Here is a 22431-nt window from a genome sequence, read left to right as displayed (position 1 = left end):
ACAAAAGAGACACTCTCCTTGTGGCACAAATGGCTTCAGTATATTATAAATGAGATTATTTTCCACTTCCTTTTTACTACCAATTAGAAATGACTCTCAACAATTAAAGGCTTCAGTTTGGCATAGACATCCACCAAGAATCAGCGTGTTCATCCCTTAAAACATGAGTTTAGTGCTATCCAAACTGTTCATTCCTCTAACATGATGAACACCAGAACAAGTTTCTTCATCTTCATTCTATGTACTTCTGACCCCAGATCAATTTCACTGAGTACTTTCCAGAAGACAAGATGATGGTCATCATGCAAAAGTGATTTCTCTCTCTCCAAAATAAAAAAGGTCGTGTCACTTGAGAGGGATGCCAAGCAAAATATATTAAAAAGGACAATATGAGAGAATGGGGTAGTATGCAATTCTGGTGGCTGGAGAGGACCTTCATCAGCCCACTAACAGGGAATAATGTAATATCCTGTTGGGGGGGTCACCATGCCAGCCAGCTATTATCCTGAAAGCCTCCAGTGAGAAGAGCACTCCAGCAGAGAAGGACGAAAACCCCCCACAAGTACCCAATGCCTTTGTACAAGACAGCTCTCTGGAACCAACGTGACATCTCTACTATCAAATCATACTGCCCCCTAACTAGTCTGAGACTCACACTTTGTTGGTGTTTTCACTGTTATCTTGGATCTGCAGTCTATTTGTAATGGTGTTGTTTTAAATAATAGCTTAGTCCATCACAGTCTACAGTATTCACACTTCTTATTTTGCCACTCCCTTTCAACATACTAGAGTCTTAGAAGAGTGTCGTCTGACAGATGACAGTGGCAGAAAAAGGACACGTACCTAAGGGCTATGTATGAAAAGGAACTGGGATGATAACAAAACTGAGTAGTATGGGCTATAGGTCATTCCATTCATGTGTCCTAGGACCACATAAAACAACTTAGTGATGGATGCTCACGATCCCATCCAGTGGTTTCCCAAACTTCCTGCTGGCTGTCAAATAACAAAGGAACAGATCAGGAATTGGCCAGGCAGCTACAGGACTGGAATAATCCGTTTATAGCAAGGAAAACCCTCTAGGTCAGTAATATTCAAAATATGGCCTAGGGACCAGTGCTGGTCCATGAGCTTTCAGAACAGGCCCATGAAAAGATAAGTAAACAAATTGAAAGGAAGGATTTAGAAACTTTAGAACAATTTAGATTGTCCCACAACATCTGTGTGCATGATCAATGAACCTGCCCTGACAGAGGGCATAGACTAGTTTGGATAGTACTAAACTCATATTTTAAGTCACATGTGGTGTTGGAGTGCAACATGTGATATATGTGAGGGAAGGGGAGAAAAACAGTCCTTTATTACAGACTGTAGAGAAGTATTGTTCTAGATTCTCATGACATGTGTACTAAATAAACCATGACAACAACCCAAAACATTCCAACAAAAATATTTTCCACAGATTCAGCATGTTCAAAAAGTTAGTGAAGAAAATATTTTAGCCACAGAATAGAACACAACCATTCTAGTCATTTCACAAATGTATTATTTTGACAACTAGACTACACATTTTTCAAAGTATTTTGTGTTAATAATTTCAGTATTCAGTACATTTCTAAGCTTATACTAGAAAAATCATAGACTTTTATTACTCCCTGTTTACTTTTCACTGATTCTTAACTTTATTTACATGACTGAAGTAGGATACATAAGGCACATTTCCATAAAAATATTAAATGTTTACCAGTACATTACTGTCTTACTTTACTTGCAGGTTAACCTTATGGTGACTTCACTATACATGCACAGTCTCAAAGCTAAAAGGGCTCTAAGTGCAACAGAAATAGCTAAGAATGTCACCTTTAAAAGAAACATGGAGATACCTTCAGCCCTCACCCAGAGTTTATTAATCAAAACTTGTGTGTAAAGTAAACATCTGGCTACAAACTTGGTTATCAATTGATTCAAAGGAAAGTTCTAGTTTTACAAGCTTGGTTATCAATAGATTAAAAATGAGGCAAAGAATATGCTAAAAGCAAACATGTCAAGAACAATAAAAGGTGACCGAAGCAACATAAGAAAAAAACAGTCCAGCAGTCTAGAGGCCATTTAACGTAAAGTCAAACAGCCCAATACAACTCTGGAATACCCAACGACAGCTATTTTTTTTTTTTTTTTTTTTTTTTTGGAGACGGAGTCTCGCTCTGTCACCCGGGCTGGAGTGCAGTGGCCGGATCTCAGCTCACTCAGCCTTCCGAGTAGCTGGGACTACAGGCGCCCGCCACCTCGCCCGGCTAGTTTTTTTGTATTTTTTTTTTTTTAGTAGAGACTGGGTTTCACTGTGTTAGCCAGGATGGTCTCGATCTCCTGACCTCGTGATCCGCCCATCTCGGCCTCCCAAAGTGCTGGGATTACAGGCTTGAGCCACCGCGCCCGGCCACGACAGCTATTTTTAAACACAGTTCAGGCTGAGCACAGTGGCTTATGCCTGTGATCCTAACACTTTGGGAGGCCAAGGCAGGAGGATTGCTTGTGCCCAGCAGTTTGAGGCTAGCCTGGAAAACACGGTGAGATCCCCACCTCTAAAAAAAAAAAAAGAAAAGAAAAAAAATTAGCTGGGCGTGGTGGCATATGCCTGTAGTCCCAGCTACTCAGGAGCCTGAGGCAGGTAGATCACTTGAGACCAGGAGGTAGAGATTGCAGCGAGCTATTATTCGCCACTGTACTCCAGCCTAGGTGACAGAGCGAGGTCCTGCCTCAAAAAAAAAAAACAAAAAAAACAAAAAAAAACACCCACACATACAAACACAAACACACAAAACAAAACCCACACAGTTCAATAAGTGATTTTCACTTCACTACATTTAATCATCAAGAAAACTTCAATTTTGAATAATAAAATCTGGCCAATAAGGCATTCAACAGTATATACTTAGGAAATGCCTATCAAAAAAGTTGTGGCCAGGCGCAGTGACTCACATCGGCAATCCCAGCACTTTGGGAGGCTGAGACAGGCAGATTGCTCGAGGCCAGGAGCTTGAGATCAGCCTGGCCAACATGGCGAAACCCCATCTCTACAAAAAATGCAATAATCAGCCTGGCATGGTGGTGCGCACCGGTAATCCCAGCTACTCAGGAGGCTGAGGCACGAGAATGGCTTGAACTCGGGAGGTGGAGGTTGCAGTTAGCCAAGATCATGCCACTGCATTCCAGCCTGGGTGACACAGCAAGGCTCTGTCTCAAAAAAAAAAAAAGTTGTAATAAAGTATCAACATTTAAGGGAACAAGCTAAAACTATTATGTAACTATTATTTAAATTAGAGTCTACCATATTTAAACACATTTTATTTATAGTATTTTTCTTAAATTTAAAATATAAGCAGGACTGAAAGTGGAATTTAACATATTGGCATTTATGGCATTTAAACACATGAACTCACATGACACATACAGACATACATATTCCCACAAACACTCATTCATTCAACATGTAACCTCAAGGGCCTTCTCAAGACTGAGCAGAAGGCATAGGAAAGGGGCTAGGCCTGAGAAGAAGAAACTAGTCATGTTATACTACTCTTTACCTTCCCCAGCAGCCACCTAACACACAAAAATAGCCTAAAGAGATTATGTATGAAGAGCAATGAGAGCAATCTTAGAAAAGCAAACTCCAAGGATGGCAGAATATAATCAAAGTTTTCATAGACATAGAGTCGCAAAACAGAAAGTGCTAATCAGAAGACCCAAAATAAGAATCTGAAAACATACAGTATAGTCAAGTCCATATTAATTTTGTTAATATCTATAGAAACCACTGATATGGTTTGCATTTGTGTCTTCACAAAAACTTCATGTTCCGTTGTAATCCTCCATTGTTGGAGGTGGGCCCTGGTTGGAGGTACCTGGCTCCTGGGGGTGGATCCTTCATGAAGTTTACAACCACCCTTTTGGTGCTATTCTCGTGATACAGAGTTCTCATGAGATCTGGTTGCTTAAAAGTGTTGCTTAAAAGTGTGTGGCACCTCCCCCACCCTTCCTTAATTAAGCTCCAGTCATGTAAGACACACCTGCTGTACCTTCGCCTTCTGGCATAATTGTTAAGTTTCCTGGGGCCTCCTAGAAGCAGAAGCCGCTATGCTTCCTGTACAGCCTGCAGAACCATGAGCCAATTAAGCCTCTTTTCTTTATAAATTACCCAGTCTCAGGTATTTCTTTATAGCAATGCGAGAACGAACCAATACAACCACTTAATATTACATACAATCCAGTAGGTTTAAGACACACAGAGATAATTTCCTAAGTGTTTATAGACAAAAAGACTCAAAATAAGGTGCTGGCAGCAGTGATGCTAAAATACAATAGACCCCTGCTTTGGCTTTCAAAGCCCGAAGCAATCTGGCCTCGCCTGACTACTCCCCAGCATTCCCAGCACCTGTCAGTACCTTCATGAATGTCCCTCTGCTGTCACCCTTACTGGAGTTCCCTCTTTTCTTCTCTGCATTTATCCATACCTTGTTCCTCCTTCAAGGTACAGCTCAAGTCTCATCTACCATGGGAAATCTTCCCTGGCCATTCCAGGTCCAAGTAATTTACCTCTTCTGTGATCTCCAACACCAATGAATTCATGCTACACAGCTTGGCTCTTACTTATAATCTTAGTTGTTTTATGTACACTGGATTTTGTCCTCTGCCACAGATCAATCAGGGACAAACCCATAGTACAGTAAAGACAGGTTTATTGATACACCACAAGGAGGGACAATGCATATCAGAGAAACCATGGACCATCTTGCTAAACGAGTTATTAACGAATTGGGGGAAAGGTGGAGCTTAGGTAAAATTTAAATGAAGAGGCTCAAACCAAAGCAAGGTGATACTTAAAGAGATCAAGATCACATTTGGACTATGAAGTAGACCAAGGGTCCTGTTTCATTGAAAACAACAGAATCATCATAACTACGGACTACTGCGTTCAGAAACCTTGTATCTGAAGCTCTGCACCTGAGTTGGTAAACCAAAGCAGCTTCTCTGTGTCACAGTGACTTGGGTTGTCCAAGTAAATGTGGGATGCTTTTATCTTACTAACACAATTTCAAACAGTGGAGTGTCTGATGGTCTGTGATTTTAGAAACCAAAGTTTCTCAGTGAGTTAAAAAAAAAAAAAAAAAAAAAAGCTGTCATCCAAAGAAGGGAGTTATGGCATGTTATAACTATAGACTAACCTTAGGAGAAATTCCTATTAATTTTAAATCCGGTTTTATGTGATTTGTTACTCCAGCTGATGAATGGCAGGGTGGATGTTTACAGTCCAAGCTAATTTTCACTTTTTCATTCACCAACGAGCCAGACAGCAACCTCCTCAAAGGCCAAAAACATTTTTATATTTGTTTGTATCCTAAATAAAACTGAGCAGTGCTAAGTGCATAAGCAGATGCTATAGAAGTGCTATTATCTGATGGATGGATAATAAAGTTTTAAATAACCAAAGCTACAGGTAATTATAATTTTAAAGCCCTTATAAACTCCTTTAAGTAGTCTATGTAGAGAAAACAAAAACAAAAAACAAAAGATTTTAAGAAGGGGGCAGATTTCTTACCCACAACACCAAAAGCTGAAACCGCTCGAAATAAGCCCGAGGATCCTTTCTGTCCCATCTTTGTTCTATTTCCAAGATCCAAGCGGCCAAGAAGTTCCCTTACTTCTTGTTGAGTATAGACATGCTAAAAATAAGCACATTTACTCTGTAAGGTTGTGCTTAGACTTTAGATTATTTATTATTTGTGCCTGAAAGTTAAAGGTTACCTACAAGCATCATCAGCTATTTCATACAGAAGTATATAATAGTACACAAGTAAGCTACAATTTTAAGAAGCGAACAAGTTCTTTAACATTAGCAATTAAGGTTGGTTATTGGATCATGCTGCTATACTAAAAAAAACTGTCCAAATCTTATACTCTAAACCAGAGACGCAGAGATGTAAGGGATCTACAGGTAAATTTCAAGAGTCCATGAATCCCTTAAAACTGTATGTAAAATTCTGAGTAAATGTGCATCTTTATGAGAAGGCCCACAGATTTTCTTAGCATTTCAAAGGGCTCCGTGACCAATTGCTCCCATCTCCAAATAAAGCCAAGAACCATTATATTATATTGTTTAAAATGTTCAGACAGGTGGGGGCAGAATGGACCCCAGGAGTAGCATGGGAAATCATATAAAGAATTTATCTAAAATTATTACAACACAGAAAATAGTTTTGTTACAAGTAGCTTAGTGAAAATGGATTCCAAACTGTAGTTACTACATATTTGAGAAACCAGGAATCTTTATAGATTCAGAAATATTCACAGACAGGAATTTCAATACAAAATGTAACTTAAGTTCTTTTGTGTGAAAAAGTTAAACTTAACTGTTCAAACCACCATATAGTATTTCACTTTTGACTAACAGCTTCAGGTTTTTGTGCCACCTGAATTCCAGCCTCTGTATTCTTGACTCTGGATAACCTAACCTCTGGATAAGAACAGCTTAACATTTCCTTAGTGTATAGCAAATCATCAGAAAAGGTCCTAGAGCTGATTTTTAGGAGCAAAATAAAGACTGTAGCATAGAAGTCTTCCCTGACTTCAAGTAGCCTGATATTAAAGAACCACAATAGATCATCTCTTTGGCAGATGCAATATTAAGTTACATTGAATCCTTAAAATGTCAGCTCTTTAAGAAACGATACTCATTATCTTACCCTAAGAGTGTGTTTTTGAAAACAAGTCAAAACGAGGGGCAAAGTATAATTCTGGCATACTTCTTGACACCAGTGATTTCTAGAAATCAGATTGGAGATTCAAATTCTAGCCAACCAAGAAAAATAACTGAAACCTTTAGACTTATGATAAAAATAATATATCACTAAAAACTGTAAGGATATTTCATATCCTTTAAACAACAGGTATGAAAGTTTTTTTGCAGTCAGGTTTGGAGAATACTTACCCTGTCATCAATTATGACCAAATCTTTTGGTTCTGTTCTATCAATCTTCAAGACACGATATTTCGTTTCTGCATTATTGCTCCCAACTAGGAAGTATCTCTATAAATAAAAAGTAATGTCACTAGTTTATCAAGGCATTTTGCCCTATACACATTTTATACCACTTCAGTTTTTGAAATTAAATACATTAATAAAGTCAGGTTACTTTTTAAAGAAATATTTCTGTTATGTATAACCAACAGATTAAAGGAAAGCTGACTCCAAAAGGTCAATTTTAAAATTAAAATATTCCTAGTGGTTTCATGATAAAGATCAGTCTGATGTCTGAAATGTGCCCAGTAACCAGGTCAGATGAATTCAATTGTCATAAATTTAGAGATTAATCTAACTGATTAGAGGCTGATATTTAAGCTTTACCAGGAAGAAGCTCTGGTAAAAATTCTAAAGCTCAACATATAATTAGGAATGCTTAGACAATTATAGCTACTAAAGTACCGACAGCTTATCAAAAAACTACTTACAAATTTTCATAAATGTCTGATAATGTCTTTAATATAGCAACTATAAAATCTACCCCAGAGTCCCATAAATGATTAAAATGGTTGTCCTTCCCAAATGACCTTTTATAGATAAGCTACAAGAAATTATTATTATTCTTTCTTTCCTAAAACAGTTCCTTGGAGCATTCCGACTAAACACAATCACATTAGTCTTATTAAATAAATACTGGAGGGGTGCTGGGCAAGATGGCTGCCTAGAGGCAGCCGGGCAGAACAGCTGTCACGGAGGGGCCGGGACAATCAGAGCACTCCTAACAGATCTGCAGAGGGAAGGCACTGAGAGTGGTGGCGGGAAGACACAGAAGCTGGGCTGAAGAGGGAGGAAGTTGGGAACGCTGCATGGGACCACCATGCACCGGCATTCATTCCTGGCCCCCAGTGACTGGGGGAATGGGTGAGTTGAACTGGTGAGGAGAAACTTACTCTCGCCAAGGCCTCTGGAATCCTGACAGAAGGAGACTCCCTGACCACCACAGACACTCAAGGTTGCAGGGAAAGCTGCTTAGAGAAGTGGTAGGGGCAACATGCTGGCTGATGCAGAGCCCAGAGGGTTTGGTATGGGAGCGTTTGTAGTGGAGCCCAGCCAGGCACACTCATCCCGCTAGGGTTGACTTGTTCCCATAGGAGACTTTAGCCCTAGGGGAACTGTCAGACCTGAACTCTGAAGGGCGCTCTTGCCCAACAGACTGGACAGTCGACCAGAGAACCCCTTGGTCTGCTGACCTCTCTCCCGGGTCCCAGTCCTGCTTGCAGGGCAGCCTCAGGTGCCCTGGGGGCCTGCATCAGAGCCCCTGTGCTGGTAGACTGGTTCTTGACTGGTGAAGAGCTCTACTGGGGTGGCCCCCATGGCCACCCAACAGCCTATGCTCTCCCTCCCTCCACTGCAGCTTCCCCCAGGCTCACCACCACTTTCAACATCACTTTGCCAACATGTGTGTGTGCGGACGGGTTTTGTCTTCCTTGCCCTACCAGTGCATGTGTGCGCATGTACCCTGTCCTGCCACTGTTGCAGTTGGGGATGCAATCCACCTCCCTCCTTCAGCTGCACTGCCACTGCAGCTGGAGCCTTGGTAGGCACAGAGACAGCCTGCCCCATCCTCATCCCACCCCTGTGCCAATGCTGCCATGGGAGTGAAACTAGGCACAGAGACCAGTGGACCCTCCCCAACCCTCAGTGACCACAATCGCCTTCAGCACACAAAGAGTGTATATAGACCTGCATCTACCAGTGCCCTGCCCCTGTGCTAACAGGATCACCATGATGACTACATGCACACCAGCAGGGCCTCCCCCACCTCCTGAGCCATACTGCCTCTGCTGCTGCTGTGAATGGCCACATGGAGGCAGGCACCTGCTGGCACCCTGCTGCAGCCACCATGCTTTCACTGCCACTGGCACATGTGAATGAGAAAAGATCCCACTGCCACCACACCATGAAATGCTTTGGCTGACACCACCCATCAAAGTGTAGTGACCAGCAGTTACTACACGTTGACACCCTCAGCGCATTGAATACCTAACCTCAAGGAGCCAGAGAACAAAGTCAGAGCCCAATGCAAGTATTCCAGAATTAGAGCACACAGTCCAGGAGTTGGCAGCTGAATATTGGCTCCCTATAATCTTCCAGAAACAAAACCGGTCAACTGAATCCACCTTATCCCACAATCGAACCCTTAAGGTCATCAAATAGGATAAAAGAAAAAAAAAAAGCCATACAAAGGTCAACAGCTCCAAAGACTGAAGAAACATTAGCCCACAAAGGTGAGAAAGAACCAGCGCAAGAACTCTGACAACTCAAAAAGCCAGAAGTGCCTTTTTTCCTCCAAAGGACTGCACTGTTTCTCCAGCAAGGGTTCTGAACCTGGCTGAGATGGCTGACATGACAGAAACAGAATTCAGAATAGGAATAGAAATGAAGTTCACTGAACTACAGGAGTATGTTAAAACCCAATCCAAGGAAGCCAAAAATCATGATAAAACATGACAGACAAAATACCCAGCATAGAGAAGAACATAACTGACCTGATACAGCTGAAAAATATACTACAAGAATTTCACAATGCAAACACAAGTACTAATAGCAGAACAGACCAAGCAGAGGAAAGAATCTCAGAGCTTGAAGACTGGCTTTCTGAAATAAGACAAGAATGGAGAAAAAAAGAATGAAGAGGTATGAACAAATGCTCCGAGTAATATGGGGTTATGTAAAGAGACTGACTCTACAACTCACTGGCATACCAGAAAGAGAATGGAACCAACTTGGAAAACATATTTCTGGATATCATCCATGAGAAATTCCCCAACCTATCTAAAGAAGCCAACATTCAAATTAAAGAAATGTAGAGAACCCCAGTCAGATACTTCACTAGAAGATCATCCCCAAGGCACATTATCATCATATTCTCCAAGGTCAAATGAAAGAAACAATGTTAAAGGCAGCTAAAGAGAAAGGTCAGGTGACCTAAAAAGGGAAGCCCATCGGACTAACAGTAGACCTCTCAGCTGAAACCCTAAAAGCCAGAAAAGATTGGGGGCCAATATTCACCTTCTTGAAGAAAATAATTTCCAACTCAGAATTTCATATGCAGCCAAACTAAGCTTCACAAGCAAAGCAGAAATAACATCCTTTTCAGATAAACATGCTGTGGGAATTTGTTACCACCAGAACTGCCTTGCAAGAGCTCCTGAAGGAAGCACTAAATATGGAAAGGAAAGGCCATTCCCAGCCAACTACAAAAACACACTCAAGTACACAGACCAGTGACACTATAAAGCAACCACATAAACAAGTCTGCAAAATGACCAGCTAACATCCTGATGATAGGTTCACACATACCAATTCTAACCTTGAATGCAAATGGACTAAATACCCCATTTAAAAAGCACACAGTGGCAAACTGGATAAAGGACTAAGACCCATGAGTATGCTGTCTTCAAGAGACCCATCTTACATGCAATAAAACACATAGGCTCAAAATAAAGGGACAAAGTAAAATCTATCAAGCAAACAGGAAACAGAAAAAAGCAGGGGTTGCAATTCCAGTGTCTGACTAAACAGACTGTAAACCAACAAAGATTTTTTTAAAAAGACAGAGAAGGGCATTACATAACGGTAAAGGGTTCAATTCAACAAGAAGATACAACTAATATATATATGCAGCCAACAGAGGAACACTCAGATTAATAAAGCAAGCTTTTAGAGACCTTCAAAGAGACTTAGACTCCCACACACTAATAGTGGGAGACTTTAACACCACATTGACAATAGTAGACAGATCATCAAGACAAAGTGAACAAGGATACTCAAAATCAGAGCTGAACTGAAAGAGACTGAGACACAAAAAACTGTTCAAACGCTCAACGAATCTAGCAGCTGTTTTTTTTTTGTTGTTGTTGTTTTTAACTAATAAAATATATAGACTGGAAGCTAGACTAGTAAAGAAAAGAGAGAAGATTCAAACAAACACAATCAGAAGCAACAAGGGGGATATTAACGCTAACCCCACAGAAATACTAACCACCATCAGAGAATAGTATGAACACCTCTATTCACACACACTAGAAAATCTAGAAGAAATGGATAAATTCCTGGACACATACACTGTCCCATGACTGAACCAGGAAGAAACTCAATCCCTGAACAGACCAGTAATGAGCTCTGAAATTGAGGCAGGGTGGCTCAGCCTTTTTTTTTTTCTTGTAGGCTAATTACTGCCTCAATTTCAGAGCTCATTACTGGTCTGTTCAGGGATTGAGTTTCTTCCTGGTTCAGTCATGGGACAGTGTATGTGTCCAGGAATTTATCCATTTCTTCTAGATTTTCTAGTGTGTGTGAATAGAGGTGTTCATACTATTCTCTGATGGTGGTTAGTATTTCTGTGGGGTTAGCGTTAATATCCCCCTTGTTGCTTCTGATTGTGTTTGTTTGAATCTTCTCTCTTTTCTTTACTAGTCTAGCTTCCAGTCTATATATTTTATTAGTTAAAAACAACAACAACAAAAAAAAAACAGCTGCTAGATTCGTTGAGCGTTTGAACAGTAATGGCCGGGCGCGGTGGCTCAAGCCTGTAATCCCAGCACTTTGGGAGGCCGAGACGGGCAGATCACGAGGTCAGGAGATCGAGACCATCCTGGCCTACACGGTGAAACCCCGTCTCTACTGAAAAATACAGAAAACTAGCCGGGCGAGGAGGCGGGCGCCTGTAGTCCCAGCTACTCGGGAGGCTGAGGCGGGAGAATGGCGTGAACCCGGGAGGCGGAGCTTGCAGTGAGCTGAGATCCGGCCACTGCACTCCAGCCTGGGCGACAGAGCGAGACTCCGTCTCAAAAAAAAAAAAAAAAAAAGAAAAAAAAAAAAAAAAAAAACCCAGGTCCAGACGGATTCCAAGCTGAATTCTAGAAGACGTACAAAGAACTAGTACCATTTCTACTGAAACTATTCCCAAAAAACTGAGGAGGAGGGGCTCCTCCCTAACTCATTCTATGAGGCCAGCATCATCCTGATACCAAAACCTGGCAGAGATACAACAAAAAAAGAAAACTTCAGGCCAATATCCTTGATGTACACCAATGCAAAAATCCTCCACAAAATACTGGCAAATTGAATCCAGCAGCACATCAAAAAGCATATCCACTATGAAAAAGTAGGCTTTATCCCTGGGATGCAAGGTTGGTTCAACGTATGCAAATCAATAAATGTGACTCGCCATATAAACAGAACTAAAGACAAAAATCACATGATTATCTCAATAGATGCAGATGCTTTCAATAAAATTCAATATCCATTCATGTTAAAAACTCAATAAACTAGGTATTGAAGGAACATACCTCAAAATAATAAAAACAATATATGACAAACCCACAGCCAACACCATACCAAATGTGCAACAGCTGGAAGCATTCCCCTTGAAAACTGGCACAAAACAAGGATGTCTTCTCTCAACACTCCTATTCAACACAGTATTGCAAGTTCTGGTCAGGGCAATCAGGCAAGAGAAAGAAATAAAAGGTATCCAAATAGGAAGAGAGGAAGTCAAACTATCCCTTTTCGCAGATAACATGATTCTATTTCTAGAAAACCCAATAGTCTCAGCCCAAAGGTTCTTAAGCTGATAAACAACTTCAGTAAAGTCTAAGAACACAAAATCAACGTGCAAAAATCACTAGCATTCCTATACACCAACAACAGTCAAACTGAGAGCCAAATCAGGAACAAACTCCCATTCACAATTGTCACAAAAAAGAATAAAACACCTAGGAATACAGCTAACTATGGAGGTGAAAGATCTCTACAAGAACTACAAACCACTGCTCAAAGAAATCAGAGATGACGCAAATAAATGGAAAATCATTCCATGTTCGTGGATAGGAAGAATCAATATTGTGAAAACGGCCATACTGCCCAAAGCAATTTACAGATTTGATGTTATTCCTATTAAATTACCACTCACATTTTTCACAGAACTAGAAAAAACTATCTTAAAATTCATATGGAACCAATAAAGAGCCCAAATAGCCAACACAATCCTCAGCAATAAGAACAAAGCTGGAGGCATTATGCTACCCAACTTCAAACCATACTACAGGACTACAGAAACCAAAACAGCATGGTACTGGTACAAAAACAGATACACAGACCAACAGAACAGAATAGAGAACCCAGAAATAAGGCCACATGTCTACAACTATCTAGTCTTTGACAAATCTTACTAAAACAAGTAATGGGGAAAGGATTCCCTATTCAACAAGTGATCCTGGGAGAACTGGCTAGCCATATGCAGAAGATTGAAACCGGACTCCTTCCTTATACCACATACAAAAATTAACTCAAGATGGATTGATGTCTTAAATGTAAAACTCAAAAGTATAAAAACTCTGGAAGATAATATAGGCAATACCATTCAGGACATAGGCACAGGCAAAGATTTCATAATGAAGATCCAAAAGCTATTGCAGCAAAAGCAAAAAATGACAAACGGGATCTAATTAAACTAAAGAGCTTCTGCACAGCAAAACAAACTATCAAGAGACAACTAAACAGACAACTTACAGAATAGGAGAAAATTTTTGCAAACTATACATCTGACAAAGATCTAATATCCAGAATCTGTGAGGGACTTAAACAAATTTACAAGAAAAAAAAACCATTAAAAAGTGGGCAAAGCACATGAAGAGACACTTTTTAAAAGAAGACATACATGCAGCCAAAAATCATATGAAAAAAAGCTCTGCATCACTGATTATTAGAGAAATGCAAATCAAAACCACAATGAAAGACCATCTCACACCAGTCAGAATGGCTATTACTAAAAAGTCAAAAGAAAACAACAGATGCTGGAAAGGTTTCAGAGAAAAAGGAACACTTACTTATACACTGTTAGTGGGAGTGTATATTAGTTGAACCATTGTGGAAGACAGTGTGGCAATTCCTCTAAGACCTAAAGACAGAACTATCATTTGGCCCAGGAATCCCATTACTGGGTATACACCCAAAGGAATAGAAGTCGTTCTATTATAAAGACACATGCACACGTATGTTCACTGTAGTACTATTCACAATAGCAAAGACATGGATTCAACCTAAATGCCCATCAGTGATAGACTGGATAAAGAAAACATGGTACATATATACCATGGAATACTATGCAGCCATAAAAAAGTCCTTTGCAGGAACATGGGTGGAGCTGGAGGCCATTATCCTTGGCAAACGAATGCAAAAACAAAAACCAAATATTGCATGTTCTCACTTACAAGTACATGGACACACAGAGGGAAGCAACAGACATCGGGGTCTTTTGGAGGGTAAAGGGTGGGAGGAGGGAGATGATCAGGAAAAATAACTAATGAGTACTAGGCTTAATACCTGCATGACAAAATAATCTGTACAACAAACCCCATGACACAGGTTTACCTACATAACAAACCTGCATGTGTACCCCAAACTTAAAAGTAAAAAAAAAAGAACATTGAGAATGAAAAGAATAATCAAAATATACAAAAATAATGTATTTAAATGAAAATGCTTCTAAGAAAAACTGAAATGAATTACTCTAAAATTATATCTAAAAAATAAGTACAACTTCATTAGCAAAAACAAAGATATTTTGCTTCAAAAAGTCCTTTAAAAAGTGACACTTCTTAAACATTGCAAAAATTGAGAAAACACTGCCACAATCAACTCACATTGTGCCATTTACTATTGGACATATAAGGTGTAGATACACAAAGCAACTAAATAAGTCTTTCGATATTAAAGGCCAAAATGAAGCATGTAGACCATAGGAAATCAGTAAATCAGTGCAGGAAAGATTAATGTGATGAGAAAATGTCAGACGAGTTGAGAAAAACTCGTCTGACGAATTGGGTCTAGAATTGAACCTTCAAGAATGGATAGAAGAGACTATAGATGAAAAAAATGTCAGACAAGTTTGGTCTAGAATTGAACCTTCAAGAATGGATAACACTTTAAAAGGTAAGATATTACTGTATATTAGAACATGAACACTTGGATATACTGTTTTAACTTTAAATCTGTAGAAACAGATGGCATTTTTACTATTAAGTATATATATATGTGTGTGATATATGTTTATCAAGTTCTGATTTACTGACAGGTTATGAAGAGCAAAACAATCTGTTAAAAATGATAAGGTAGCCTGATCTCAAGAGGAAAGCTAGTCAAGAAATTCAATCTCGCATCTCCTAGGAGAGGTACAGTCTAGATGACATTATGAGTTATAATGAGGTAGAAATAAAGAAATTATAATAAAAATTAGTACACTAAGTTGGGACATCCAGTGACAGGATTCGATGTACTGGGGGCACAGTTAGACAAGCAAACAGAAAGAGAAAGGAAGTAAAAGAATCTCAGCCAGGCTTCAACTAATTCCTGTCCCTGACACCCTACCCACCACTGAGAGGAGAGGGGGTAACCAATCTAACAACATTCACCTAAGAAGAATGGTTTGTAAACTATATGTGCTTGTTAGCAGAACAGGGAGCCCTTCTTGAGGACTTAAAAAATGGCTTCTAGGAGAGGAAACAGCAAGTGCAAAGACCTGAAAAGGGAAGAAGCCTGGCATGTTTGTTACAGGCACAAGAATAAGCGAGCAAATGTTCGTTCACAAAGCACCTAACACAGTGACTACAGCGGTCAGCACAAAGAAGCCACTCAATAAGTGTGAGTTCCTTTTCTTTCCTTCACTTTGTAAGAAGTCAGTGAGACTATGCCATTGTATTTGAGGAAAAAGACAAATGCCAGAGGAAAACAGAGAGTTAGCCCAAAGGGAGGAAAGCATGTTCAGGACCAGAATGGACCCACAATGGGAGAATGCACCAATCTGTTAGTAGTCAGTCTATGTCCTCAGGAGGGAAGAGCATGCAAACTGACAACCATGAATAGCATGCTATAACAGAGGTATGAACTAGATGCCATGAGAACACAGGAAGGGCACTTGACTTACCTGGGGATGGTCAGAGCAGGCTGGTGTAGTCCTGATGCTGAGTTTGGCCTTGAAGAACCTCTAAGCAGGACTTTGTGCACTGAGCCAAGACAGGGCCAGTGAACCATCCATGTCCACCTGCACCAATCCCTACTCATCACCTGTTCTCCCCAAGCACTTTTGTTTCTATCTAAATGTAGTATTTACTTCTAAAAGTCTTGTCTAAAATTGTTTGGGGCTTGTCTGCCCCCTACTATAAGCACCTCAGGAGACTGGGGCTAACTCCTTAACCTCTGGATTTTAATTCCCTAGTCTAGTAGCACAATATGGTACCTCAGGCACTGGCTAAGTGTTAGGTGAAAGAACAGCTATGTACCACAGAGTAATCATTTCATTTGCTGGGTAATTTTCTAAGACATTTACACTAACCCATCTTTTCTGGGTAAGCACATAGAAAAATGGCTCTTAAGTCAACCACTCAGTAAGGAGGCACATCCTAGGTTTAAAAGAGGTAAAATTCCTAAATGAAATTCCCCAGAATTTTATTTTTTAATTTTAACTTTTATTTTAGGTTTGGGGGTGTGTACATGTGAAGGTTTGCTACATAGGTAAATTTGTGTCACAGGAGTTTGTTGTACAGAATTTTAATAAATCCTACGAAACCTAAAGATTAATTACAATGGGATTATACTTTGGCAGTCTGTGATTTTAAAAACAGATATAAATCCTGACATGCTCATGAGCAAATGCATTATTGCACTTTGAAACACACACTTAGGAAGGCAGATCTGTACCTCCCATATCCAGATTCTTCCAAAGAATCCATGAATCAGACAAAGGCTAAAACCCACAGAATCTGGAAACAGATTAGAGTGGAGGGAAAGAAATGGGGAGCACTATAACTACCCGCATTCTCTCTCTTCTCAAATAGTCTAAGAATGCTAAAAATGTTTTGTGCAGAGAGTAGCGACCTCACGTGGAGCCAGTTATGTGGGAAAGAAAACCCCTGCATTTCAGCGGGCCTGTTGTAGACTGCGGAATCCCTGCCTGCACTGCCCTCTGGTGGGCAGCTGACCATCCACTTTCACACCAATTTCTTAAGTGGTAACTTCCAGAAAGGCCTTGTTTCTACTCGTTCTTATTTCCTTCCTGTTGAATACATCAACTCTGTATATCCTCAGCCTTTATTACATTTAATAGTATGTCTCAAAATGGACCTCAGCATTTTGGGGATTCAAAATTTCCCTAAAGTTTCCCTCCATTAAAATTTTCCTCCACTGTTGATTTTTTTCCCAATTTTTAATTTAAAAAAATTTTCAAAGACAACAGAACAGTACAACAAATACCCATATACCCTTCATTTAGATTCACCAACTGTTAACATTTTGTTGCATTTGTTTTCTCCCTCCCCCACTCCTGATAGACGCTTTCTTCCTCTGAACCTCTGAAAATGAGTTGCAGGTATCATAACACATAATCATAATATCGATACAATATTATGCATGTACAATTTATATTCCAATTTTCCCCACATCTCTCTATAATATCCTCTATAGCTGGATTTTTAAAAGCCAGAATCTAATCAAGGATCATGTATTACATATCTTTATGTAAGGATATGTTACACCTTTTTAAATCTTTTAATCTAGAATAGTCCATCAGGCTTTGTTTTTCATGACCTCATCATTTTTAAAGAGCCTACTTTTTTTTTTTTTTTTTTTCTGAGATGGAGTCTCACTCTGTCACCCAGGCTGGAGTGCAGTGGTGTGATCTTGGCTCACCAGAACCTCCGTGTTTCCTGGCTTCCCGGGTTCAAGCAATTCTCCTCCCTCAGCCTCCTGAGTAGCTGGGATTACAGACGTGCACCACAACACCCAGCTACTTTTTTTTTTTTTTTTTTTTTGTATTTTTAGTAGAGACAGGGTTTCACCATGTTGGCCAGGCTGGTCTCGAACTCCTGACCTCAAATGATCCACCTGCTTTGACCTCCCAAAGTGCTGGGATTACAGGCATGAGCCACCACACCCGGCCCCAAGCCCACATTTTTTTTACATAAATTTTCTTGGTGTTTCTATTGATGTCACTCATTTGACCACTGACTAGTAAATGCCTCATATGTGTCAGGAACTGGGCTCGATGCCTGAGGAAAAAGATAAATTGAAGATGTATTTTAGAGATATAACTTACTGGTAGATGGGATCAGGAAGGAGAGTAATAGATCCAAGTACCTTTAAGCAGACAGCTAGACGATGGTGCCACTTACTGATGTCGAGATGATTGGAGAAGAAACAGGTTTGAAGGGAAACCAAGAGTTCTGTTTACAACATGCCCAGAGAGGCCAAATGAGAACTCAGTGGGTAAAAGAGCTCAGTGGGTGCCATCAGCACGTATGCAGCATTTAAAGCCATGGGACTGGGTTAAACCTACTTGAGAGAGTAGGGAGAGTGATGAGAGCCAAAAAAGCTAGCCTGAGGAATTTCATTATTAAGAAGCTGGATATGGAGAAGGAACCAGCTGAGAAGATTGGGAGGAATGGCTGGTGAATGAGTAAACCCCAGCACAGGGCGAACTCATCAAAGCAAACAAAGATCATCTGGGAAAGCAGTCATATTCACATCAGATGCTGCTGAGAAGTCAAGTCGATAAGAACAGAGTATCTGACAACAGGTGCTTGTGAGTGTGGCCCTTCTGTGGGCAGTCTCAGGGACAGAGCGGGAGCAAGATCCACAACAGAGGTGTCCGAAGTGCAAAACAGGTAGAATCCTGGATGAAGATGAGGGAGTGGACACCTCTGGTCCTCCCAAACATCTTACTAAAACCATAGTAAAGTTTTTTATGTTCGTTTTTAGGCTCAAGCCCCAAGAGCAAAAGGAGGAACAAAGAAGATAAAGGGGAAAAATAAAAACCATTTGAAACTGAAAAGCATGTGTAACAAAGCTGACTCCTAAACTGGCAATGGAAAAGTCAAGAAGCAATCCAATTTACACAATAGAACCTCCAAAACAGAATTTGAGAATTTGAGGCCCCGATACCTCTGTAGTGTCAGAAGAAGATAAAAAGAAGAGAGCACAAAAAGAAGTTAGCACAGCTTCTAAAAAGAAAAAAGAAAAAAAAAAACAAGCATCAAACTAAAGACCTCGAGCAGAATAACATTAGAAGATCTCAGCAACAATGCTGGAAGGTGGAAGAGAATGACATAAGGCCTTCAAAATTCTAAAGGAAAATTCATTCCAATCCTTAATTCAATATTTATTTTATCAATCAACCCTGAGGGTGGCATAGGACATTTTTAGACATGCATGGGTTAAAAAAAAATAAATAACCTTTCCATGAACCCTTTCTCATGAAGTAATTAAAGGAAGTACTCTACCAAAACGAGGCCATAATCAAGAAACAGGAAATGATGGGATCCAGGAAAACAGGGAAACTGTCATAGACAGTATGATATAGGGTAACGGTGAAGGGAAACCCCAGGATGGCAGCTGTAGTGCAGGCCTTGGGAGCATCCAGTCCGGACTAAAGCCATTGCTTCAAGATGAAACCCAGAAGAATACTTAAGGGCTATGAATGTGTTGAGAGATTTATACATCTAGGGGAAAGTCAGGGTTCAATTTATTACAAATTCGTAGTAAGAACTAGGGATTGAAAGAAGACGGAAAAGTCATCTCAAGTATTGGCAGAGTCTGAAGAAGCAAAGGGCCCCTAGTTCAAATGGTAGAGGGAAAGGAGATAAATAAAATATCCAAGAAGAACAGGGAAGGAAAGGGAGCAGTAATTGGAGCACACAGGATTTCCATAGACCAGGCATGCCTCAGCCGGACTCCCTAAATGTACATATACATGCAAGTAGGTGCCTACAAATCAACATCACTGGGGGAAAGGTTTGTGTGTTTGTAGATACGCTAGGGCTTGGGATTTGGCAGGAGTTCGGGTGGAGAATTAGGATACCAAAAAAAGCTACATTGAAATAATACCTGTTAAGATAGAAGATGAGCTAAGCTGGCTCTCTGCTGAAAGTTAAGTGTCATTGTTCAAGCAAAAGCTTAAAATTTCAATATAGCTTTAACAGAGGTGACTTGGTATAAAGACGAGTATTTCTAAAATATATATGTGAAATCCACAATGGAATACAATAGGTAATCCATTTAACGGGAAATTCAGTATCTACTAACATAATCTCCTTTTATAATAACAGTCTAATTAATCACTCACTTTTCATCTGAGGGAGGAAAATCAGTCTTCTTGAAAGAAATTTTAGGTTGTATGACAGCTTCAATTCATGTTAAACTTCACTTGAACTTTCAGATTAAATGTATTATTTGTAAAGAGCACCATGAAATTGTTTCTCCCAATCTAGCAGTATTGCAAGCCTGCCTTCTCACTTAGTCCAGTAATCCCAGTAATTGGGTAATGCAGCCCAGAAGGGGGAAGTGAATCTCAAGAGAGGTCTGCAAGTCTATCCATTAGAGCTTCAGGGCTTTACTCTGGGGAAGCTTCAAATCCTCTGTAGAAGCAAGTGTGAATGTCACCTCCAACCACACACTCTACACCAGTTATTAATATAATCGCTGTTTCTCTCTCTCACTTTATATACTTTGGTTTCCTTTTCCAATCCTTAGTCAACTACACCCTATATTGCTCTCTCCCATTCCCTGATTACACAAATCAAGGCTAATTAAGAAAGGTGCATTTCCTCGCCACGTGGTTCTTGTTTTATTCTACTTTCTGTGATGGGGGTGGGAGGGAGCTTCCTTAAATCCTTTCGGAACAAGGCAGACAACAAATGCATACATGTATGCTAACAATCTTGAACAAGTAAGAGTAAAGATTATCCTAACAACTTTCAACTCCCCACCCCCTGCAAAACAGACACATGCAAGACACATGCAGACCTAGTTCTGTTTAGCTAACAATTTTAACATCAACCATTATGTGTTCATTTCTTTGTTATGAAATGGTCACTTATTGTGATGCTAAGATCCCTATGCCATCACATATTAAGCAAGGGCACCTTCTTGTAAAGGCAAACTGCAGTTTCACCCAGGATAACTTCAGGTTGCTAAATCTCTGCTGGAAACTCCTAGTTGCACTGGACTGTATGACTGTTAGCGCTGCCTTAGGCCTGGGCCACAGGGCGTATTAGGGACCAGAGCAGAGTCACAAGAGCTAAGCAGCATATTGAAGGTGCTGGGTGCCAAAGAGAATACGTAAGTCTGGGAAAGGGTCAACCCTCACAAGCTGGAACTACACTTCCTGCATGTCATCTGCCAACACAGCTCCCTCTCCTCTCCAAATACTCCTCAAAATCCACCTCTATACACAGAGAACAATAATGACCTGAATTTCACCTCCAGAGCAAGTCTACCCAATTATCTTTCTAAATGAAGGCTCAGGACAAGAGACAGCCCATCTTGTCCACTGTCTCTTTTGCTCATTAATGTGTCTCCTAATTCCTTCATAACCAATTAAAGGTAGAGTGTCCCTTATCTGAAAATGCTTGGAACCAGAAGTGAATCAGATTTTGTATTTTCTTAGATTTTTAAAATATACATAGTGAGCTATCCTGGGGATGCGACCCAATCTAAATATAACAATTTATGTTTCATATACACCTTAGAGACATACCCTAAAGGCTATGTCTTAAATAATTTTGTGCATGAAACAAAGTTTGCATACACTGAACCATCAGAAAGCAAAGATGTCACTAGCTCAGCCACCCATGTGGACATTCCATAGTTGTTGGCATTACCACTTGTGGTGTCATGTCGTGTCCAAAAAAATTTTGGATTTTGGAGCATTTCAGATTTCATATTTTCAAATTAGGGATACTCAACCCATAATACTACCCCCATCAACCAAAACAAGAATGCCCATTTCTTTCAAACACTTCCCAGCAACGGCTTTGGCAAATCTTTGCCATTCTAATAGGGGAAAAAAGGGAATCTATTTTCATTTTATTACTTTAATTACTTGCAAGTTGAATATCTTTTCATATTCAAACTTCTTTTTAGTGAGCTACTTGTTTATATCCTTGTCCTTTTTACTGGGTGTTTTATTTTTCAGACTGATTTTATAAGATATTTTTGCACGTAAGGATATACTGCTTTATCTGTTGTCCAGGTTACCAAGACTTTCACCATCTGTCATTAATCTTTTGACTACTTTTAAATTTACATTGATAGTTTTAAATGTTTTATATTAGAAAAGAAAAAAAATAAGTCAATGGTATAAATTTCTATCTTATGAAGCTAGAGAAAGATACTGATTGCTATGGTCTAAATGTTTATATCCTCCCAAACATTTAAAATTCGTATGTTGAAACCTAATCCTTTCTGCAACAGTATTCAGAAGTGGAACTTTTTGGAAGTGATTCAATCTTGAGAGCAGAGCCCTCCTGAATGGGGATAGTGCACTTACGAAACAGGCCCGATGAAGCCTTATTTGC

The 22431-nt window shown here is 39.9% G+C and overlaps 1 protein-coding gene across 7 annotated transcripts in view; it reads right to left on the bottom strand.

The window, feature by feature from the left end:
• The window catches only part of FIG4 (FIG4 phosphoinositide 5-phosphatase), a 128944-nt gene that overhangs the window by 98103 nt on the left and 8410 nt on the right, over positions 1-22431 (bottom strand). For all 7 annotated transcript variants that reach the window (XM_073022404.1, XM_008007375.3, XM_073022403.1 and 4 more), the window contains exons 2-3: positions 6986-7084; positions 5597-5720 (exon numbers count right to left, since the gene is read on the bottom strand). In XM_073022404.1, the coding sequence (XP_072878505.1) occupies positions 5597-5720; positions 6986-7084 (223 nt within the window). The remainder of the gene's footprint in view (positions 1-5596; positions 5721-6985; positions 7085-22431) is intronic.

Source organism: Chlorocebus sabaeus, chromosome 13 (genome assembly GCF_047675955.1).
Source record: "Chlorocebus sabaeus isolate Y175 chromosome 13, mChlSab1.0.hap1, whole genome shotgun sequence".
Taxonomy (NCBI): domain Eukaryota; kingdom Metazoa; phylum Chordata; class Mammalia; order Primates; family Cercopithecidae; genus Chlorocebus; species Chlorocebus sabaeus.
Note: the sequence above shows the minus strand (reverse complement) of the source record. Positions and strands in the feature narration are given on the sequence as shown.